General features: G+C 37.5%; 1 protein-coding gene across 1 annotated transcript; it reads left to right on the top strand.

Annotated features, from left to right (window-relative positions):
• Window positions 1-475: 475 nt before the first annotated feature.
• Window positions 476-4,750, top strand: LOC127811107 (uncharacterized). The gene is made up of 6 exons (XM_052350820.1): window positions 476-1,123; window positions 1,237-1,935; window positions 2,512-3,323; window positions 3,406-3,635; window positions 3,786-3,867; window positions 3,961-4,750. Exons 1-6 carry the CDS (start codon window positions 476-478, stop codon window positions 4,748-4,750), a joined length of 3,261 nt encoding a protein of 1,086 aa, XP_052206780.1.
• The last annotated feature ends 1,455 nt before the right edge of the window (window positions 4,751-6,205 follow it).

The following is a 6,205-nucleotide window of genomic DNA, read 5'->3' as shown; positions in this document are numbered from 1 at the left end:
ATTTTATTTTATGTTTGTTTAAATACATTATAAAATTTATGTTTATTATTTATATTTGAATATTTTTTTATATTAAAAATTATATTTATAAAAAAATTCCTATATTTTTTAAATTTACAGTTTACCCCGTATTTCCATTTTCTACCATTTTAGGAAAATGTCGTTTCCCCGTTTCCGTTTCCTATCAGAAACGTCTCTCATTTCCGTTTTCTACCTTTTTAGGAAAATGTCATTTCCCCATTTCCGTTTCCTATCAGAAACGTCTCTCGTTTCTGTTTCCGTACAACCTAGTTTAATACATAAATAATGCTATTGGGACACCTTTGTGTACATCTTGGGCTATACAAATGTATGCTAATGACAAAAATATCCCTCATGAGACACATAGAGATGCGTAAGGTACATGGAGACGAATATTTTAATCATAATATCCCTTTATATAACCCAAAATGTACAAAAATAATAAACATTTAGCATGATTCGAAAGACATACGGGGTTTCTACTTCCGCCATTAAAGATCCAGCTTTAAAGGCGAAACCCTCTACCGGTACGAATGTAAACGAGGGGATCTCAGAGTCCCCTTTGTCGGTTTCTGCTTCGAAAGCATCTCTTCAGGCTTCAAATACTGATGAGGTTGATGCGGATTCTTTGAGTGTTTCTCGGACGCTAGGTGAGAAAGACACAACTCAAGACTGCCCTTCAGAAAGTGCTAAAGACACTGAAAATGAGGTAAAGAAAGGAGATGATTCTCAAGCCCCATGGGCTGGGCTTTTCAAAGCGAATAGAAACCAAAGTAAGGGGATTACTCTCAGAACCTTGGAGAATCAGCCTGAAGAGCTAGAACTTGAGCAGCAAGAGCTGGATGCGGTGGAATCTGCATGGGGTGCTTGCCTTGTTGGTTATTTTGCAGGACGGTTCCCAGGTAAGGTCGCTCTTTTGAAACTGTGTGATTCATGGGACGTAAAATATAAGTATCTTGTTCACTCAAGTGGTTGGTTAATTTTTAAATTTGAGAATGATCGAGATAGGGACGAGTTTATAGCAGGAGGCCCCTATTTGGTTTTTGGATGGCCATTAATGCTGAAGACTATGCCCCAAGATTTCGAATTTGATGATAAAGAGGTAAGCTTCATGCCAGTCTGGATAAAGCTGCCTGGACTTTCTTTTGAATGTTGGAATGCTACTTTTCTAAGTAAAATTTGCTGAAAATTGGGAGACCCGTTACTGCTGATCAGCTCACAGCAACGAAAGAACGTGTGTCCTATGCAAGAGTTATGGTGGAAATTGATGCTTCCAGGCTGCTTGTTCGAGATGTGAGAATGAAATTTCCATCTGGAAAAGTGAGAGAGCAGCAGGTTCTCTATGAGTTTGAACCTAAATACTGCTCGGCATGCAAAGTTTTTGGGCACTCTATTACAGGATGTAGGTTTAAGAAGGATGTTTGTCCAGCGAATGATAAAGGGGCTCAAGCCGTTGGGGTAGTTGACAAGGCTCACGATCCTCAAACGCCTCCAGTGGTGGAAAAGTCGGACCAGGAGATTGGTCCCACAGAGCCGGCCCAACCGTCAAAGATTGATCGGGAGAGTTTAAAGGAGGGTAAGGATATTGGGGCGTCTACCCAGGCTGGTAGTCAGCAAGTGGAAGAGTCCATGGGTCCCTCTCATCAAAAGACCCAAGAGGTGGGTCAGAAAGATAGCCTGCAGGATGAGATAGCATCCCATAAATCTTCTCTGACAAAGGAGAAGGATATTGAAGCTCAAGATAGCCGAGAGGAGGATCAGTTTCAGATTGTTAGTAGGAAAAAAAAAAAGGCTTTATGGAGAAGGTTCCAAGCAAGGGAGGCCCAGGGGAAGATTTTGGACCCAAATCTAAAAGCAGGAAGGATGGCAAAGGGCGCAAGGACAAGGCTGTTCTTGCAGAGAAGTCAATCCCAGGTTCAAAGAAGGATTTTAAGAAGGGTTATACCCTTAATAAATCGCCATGATTATTGCTAGTTGGAACATTAGGGGCTTCTGTAAGCCCCTCAAACATAATGGGGTCAAGAACCTCATAATGCAGCATTCTATTGATGTTCTTGGTATTCTTGAATCAAAAATTAATGGCGATAAACTTTCAAAATTAATAGATTGCAAATTTCTTGGCTAGTCGCAGGTTAATAATTTTCATGTGCACTCAGCTGGTAAAATCATTGTGCTATGGAATCCTTCCAAGGTTTCGTTGAACCTTTGGAGATTACTCCCCAAGTTATTCACTGCTAGGCAGTATGTAAGGTTACCTCTTCCTCCTTCTTTATAAGCTATATTTATGGTTTGCATTCTATTGTGGGCAGAAGACCACTTTGGGGCAATTTAGTGGATTTTGGCAGACAGTGTTCTCTCCCATGGATTTTGCTGGGGGACTTCAACAGCGTGCTTAACGATGGGGAAAGAATTAATGGTTCCGGTATTTCTCAGTATGAAACTAAAAATTTTTCTGATTGTTGTCAAGATATTGGCCTTTTTGATATGCAGTCATTTGGTTGTTTCTTCACTTGGACTAACAACGTGGTCTGGAGCAAATTGGATAGGACCATGGTTAATAGTGATTGGATGCTTTCGGGTTTTCAAAGTGTGGCCAACTTCTTGCCGTCTGGATGCTTGTCAGATCATTCTCCCATTATTGTTTCTGTGTTCAACAGTGTTTTGGAAAAAAGGAAGCCATTTTGGTTCCTCAACCTGTGGGCTGGATTTGTGGGAGTTAATGATTTGGTGGACATGGTTTGGAATCAAAGTATTCCGAGATCCAAACAATTTGTGCTATGTAGAAAATTGAAAATATTAAAAGCTCATTTTAAATCCCTTAATAGGCAGCACTTTTCCAATATTTCTGAAAGAGCGAAGCAGGCAGTTCATGAATTGAAGATGGCCCAGCTGGAGCTCCATGATCTCCCTAAGGATGCTGTCTTGCAATCACAAGTGTCTAAGCTGAGAAAGGAGGCTATGTTTCTGTCTGAAGCGGAGAGACAATTTTATTCTCAGATTGTTAAATGCTCCTATTTGATGAATAGCGATAAATGCACAAAGCTATTTCATGCCTTGGCGAGGCGAAATGCTAACAAAATTTTCATTGCTTCAGTTTGGAAGCAAGATGGGGAGGTTACCACTTCTCAGTGCCAGGTTGAAGAGGAATTCATCAGATATTTTCAAAGTTTATTAGGTACTTCATCTAGGAACGAGCCCATTGATCCTGAGGTGTTATCTTCTGGTCCTATGGTCTCTGCCCAGCAAGCTCACGATCTCATTAAAAATGTTACTAGGGAGGAGATTAAAGAGAGCTTTATTTGGTATTGGGGAGGATAAGTCTCCAGGCCCAGATGGTTACACATCATGTTTCTTCAAGAAATTTTGGCATATTGTTGGAAACAGCTTTTGTGAGGCCATTGAAGAATTTTTTGGGTCATCCTCTCTCTTAAAGCAGATTAATCATGCATCTATAGCCCTCATTCCTAAGTCCTCGCATGCTTCAGAGGTGCAAGATTTTCGGCCTATCTCATGCTATAATGTCACTTACAAGGTGATTTCAAAAATTTTAGTGGCTCGGTTGGCGCATGTTCTCCCTTGTTTGGTTAATCAAGCCCAATCAGCATTTGTGAAAGGTAGGTGTATGGTTGACAATATCCGCTTAGCCCAAGAGTTATTAAGGAAATGCAATAGAAAGAGGATCTCTCCTAGATGGCTGGCCAAAATCGACATTAAGAAAGCCTATGATTCTGTTAACTAGAGATTCCTTCATGGTGTGCTGGAAGGTCTTAGATTTCCCTCTAATTTTATTGGCTGGATTATGGAATGCATATCATCCCCTTCCTTCTCCCTTCTCGTTAATGGCGGGTTGTGTGGCTTCTTAAAGGGCAAAAGAGGTTTGAGACAAGGAGACCCTCTTTCTCCATTTCTTTTTGTCCTATGTCTTGAATATTTTTCCAGGTCTCTCAAGTTCGTTACGGAAAATTCTGAATTTAATTATCATCCCAAATGTGCCAGTTTAAAGATAACTCATTTGGCCTTTGCTGATGACTTGATGTTATTGGCGAGGGGAGACGTTACTTCGGTCAAAATTATTATTGACTGTCTGGACAAGTTCACTGCCACCTCGGGGCTTAATATTAATGAGCTCAAGTCATTTATGTTCTCAGCAGGTATTTCATGTGATGAGCTTGCGGAGATTCAAAGGGTGACGAGGTTCCCTCCAGGATGTATGCCATTTCGTTATCTAGGCATCCCGTTGGCTGCGGAGAAGCTTAAAATTATTCATTTTGCCCCTTTTACAGAAAAGATTGCTGATTATATTAAAGCTTGGAAATGTGCTCCTATGTCATATGCGGGTAGAGCAGAATTAACAAAATCTGTTTTGCAGGGTGTAGAGTGCTTTTGGCTATCTGTGTTGCCCATTCCAGCTGGTGTTATTGATAAGATTTATAGGCTCTGTCGTGGCTTCCTCTGGAATTCCCATCATCCGTTAGTGGCATGGAAGGAGGTCTGTCATGCTAAAAATGAAGGTGGTCTTGGGTTTAAAGACCTTAAAAGCTGGAATATGGCGCTAATGTCTAAAACTCTCTGGAATATTCAGAAGAAAAGGGATGCTTTATGGATTCGGTGGGTTCAGCCCTGTTATCTTGGCAATGGTAATATCTGGGACAGATCGGTGAAAAAGGAGGATTCTGTTAGGCTAGTTTGTATGCGTACGAATCGCGCAAGTAATATAATGAATGAATAAAAGGGTCGATCCTATGAGAATTAGATTAAGTACCAAAATTTGATAAACTTTAATATTATTTAGACTATAAAAAGATAAAAAGAAGATGAATTTGAATAAATTAAATTAATGAGAACTAAAATTAAATGTAAATTTAAAAATAATTTAACTTAGATAAAATAGAGGCAACTAGGGTATTTTAAATTTACTTATTAATTCATCTTAATTTTTAATCAATTGGGTTTCTATCAATTCAATGGGGTGAATATCTAAATTGGTTAGTTTCTTTCTTAAGATATACTAACTTAATTAAATCTCAATTTGTTAACAATTAATTTATTTCTTAATAGTTATAACAAATTGAAATTCATTGTTAAGTTTCAATTCATTATTCCTCATATTCAAGTATCAAGTATTTTATCAACTATTTATCTTATAAAATTTATTACTTCAACTTGTTATGAAAATCACCTCTCGACCTTAAATCATAATATAAAATTAATTAAATAATGATTAAATCATTCGATCGCATTAAGAATAAATAATAAATAATTGAAATCACGATAAAAAGTTCAATAAATAAAAATTAATAATTCTTAATAAATTTTATCTCAAACCCTAGTTAAATAAAATTAGTTCACGGTGAAATTAATGAAATTTATAAAAATTAAAATTAAAAGAAAAATTGGAGCTCCCGGCGCCACTGCAATTGCGCAAGCGACCTTCATGTGTTCGCCATTCTCTTATTAGTATCTGTTAATTGCCTCGTTCCTTCGCGTGCGCCCACGCCTTGCTTCCAATTTTCGCCCAACCTCCCTCTCCTCAATTCGATCCCCCCCGCCGCCCCCCCCCCCCCCCCCCCCCCCCCCCCCCCCACCCTTTATTATATTATAAAATATATATATATATATATGTATGGAACCCTACTCCCACGCCACTTTATAATATAAATAATATAATATAATATTTAATATTTAATATACTATTAATTATATTATAATATTAATTATTTATAATACTTATTTTTTTATTTATATTATAATATTAATTTAAAATATTAATTTTATAATTTTTTTTTTTTTTAACCCAAATACCAACTAATGTTCCTGTAAAATAATAAGAATTATTAAAAATTAAATAAATATAAAAGAAACTCAAAATATTAAATAATTCTAGGTAAAACACATATAAAATATTAAAAATACTACTCAATTATGACCAATAAATATATAAATAAATTCTCACGTTAAATTCTCCATTAATGAAAAAAATCATAAGCATAAAGGATAATCTTTGTCACTCGGAAGGCTCCCTGGATGCAGCAATGAGGTTGCTTAATTCTCGACAGATTCAAGATGTGTTCAATTTATCAAAGGCTTATGACTATTTTAGGCCTAAGGGTGCTTTCAAGATGTGGGCCAAGGAGGTTTGGGATTCTGCCATTACCCCTAAACATGCTTTTGTCTTGTGGTTGGG

The sequence above is a fragment of the Diospyros lotus genome, chromosome 10 (assembly GCF_014633365.1).
Source record: "Diospyros lotus cultivar Yz01 chromosome 10, ASM1463336v1, whole genome shotgun sequence".
Classification (NCBI taxonomy): domain Eukaryota; kingdom Viridiplantae; phylum Streptophyta; class Magnoliopsida; order Ericales; family Ebenaceae; genus Diospyros; species Diospyros lotus.
The sequence above is the reverse complement of the archived record's forward strand: the minus strand, read 5'-3'. Positions and strand labels throughout refer to the sequence as shown.

Coding starts and splice junctions, on each gene's coding strand:
- LOC127811107 (XM_052350820.1), top strand. CDS start 476: ATGATTCGAAAGACATACGGGGTTTCTACTTCCGCCATTAAAGATCCA. Junction 3,324..3,405: donor ATTAAAGAGAGCTTTATTTG/GTATTGGGGAGG, acceptor TGTTGGAAACAG/CTTTTGTGAGGCCATTGAAG. Junction 3,636..3,785: donor CCAATCAGCATTTGTGAAAG/GTAGGTGTATGG, acceptor GTGTGCTGGAAG/GTCTTAGATTTCCCTCTAAT.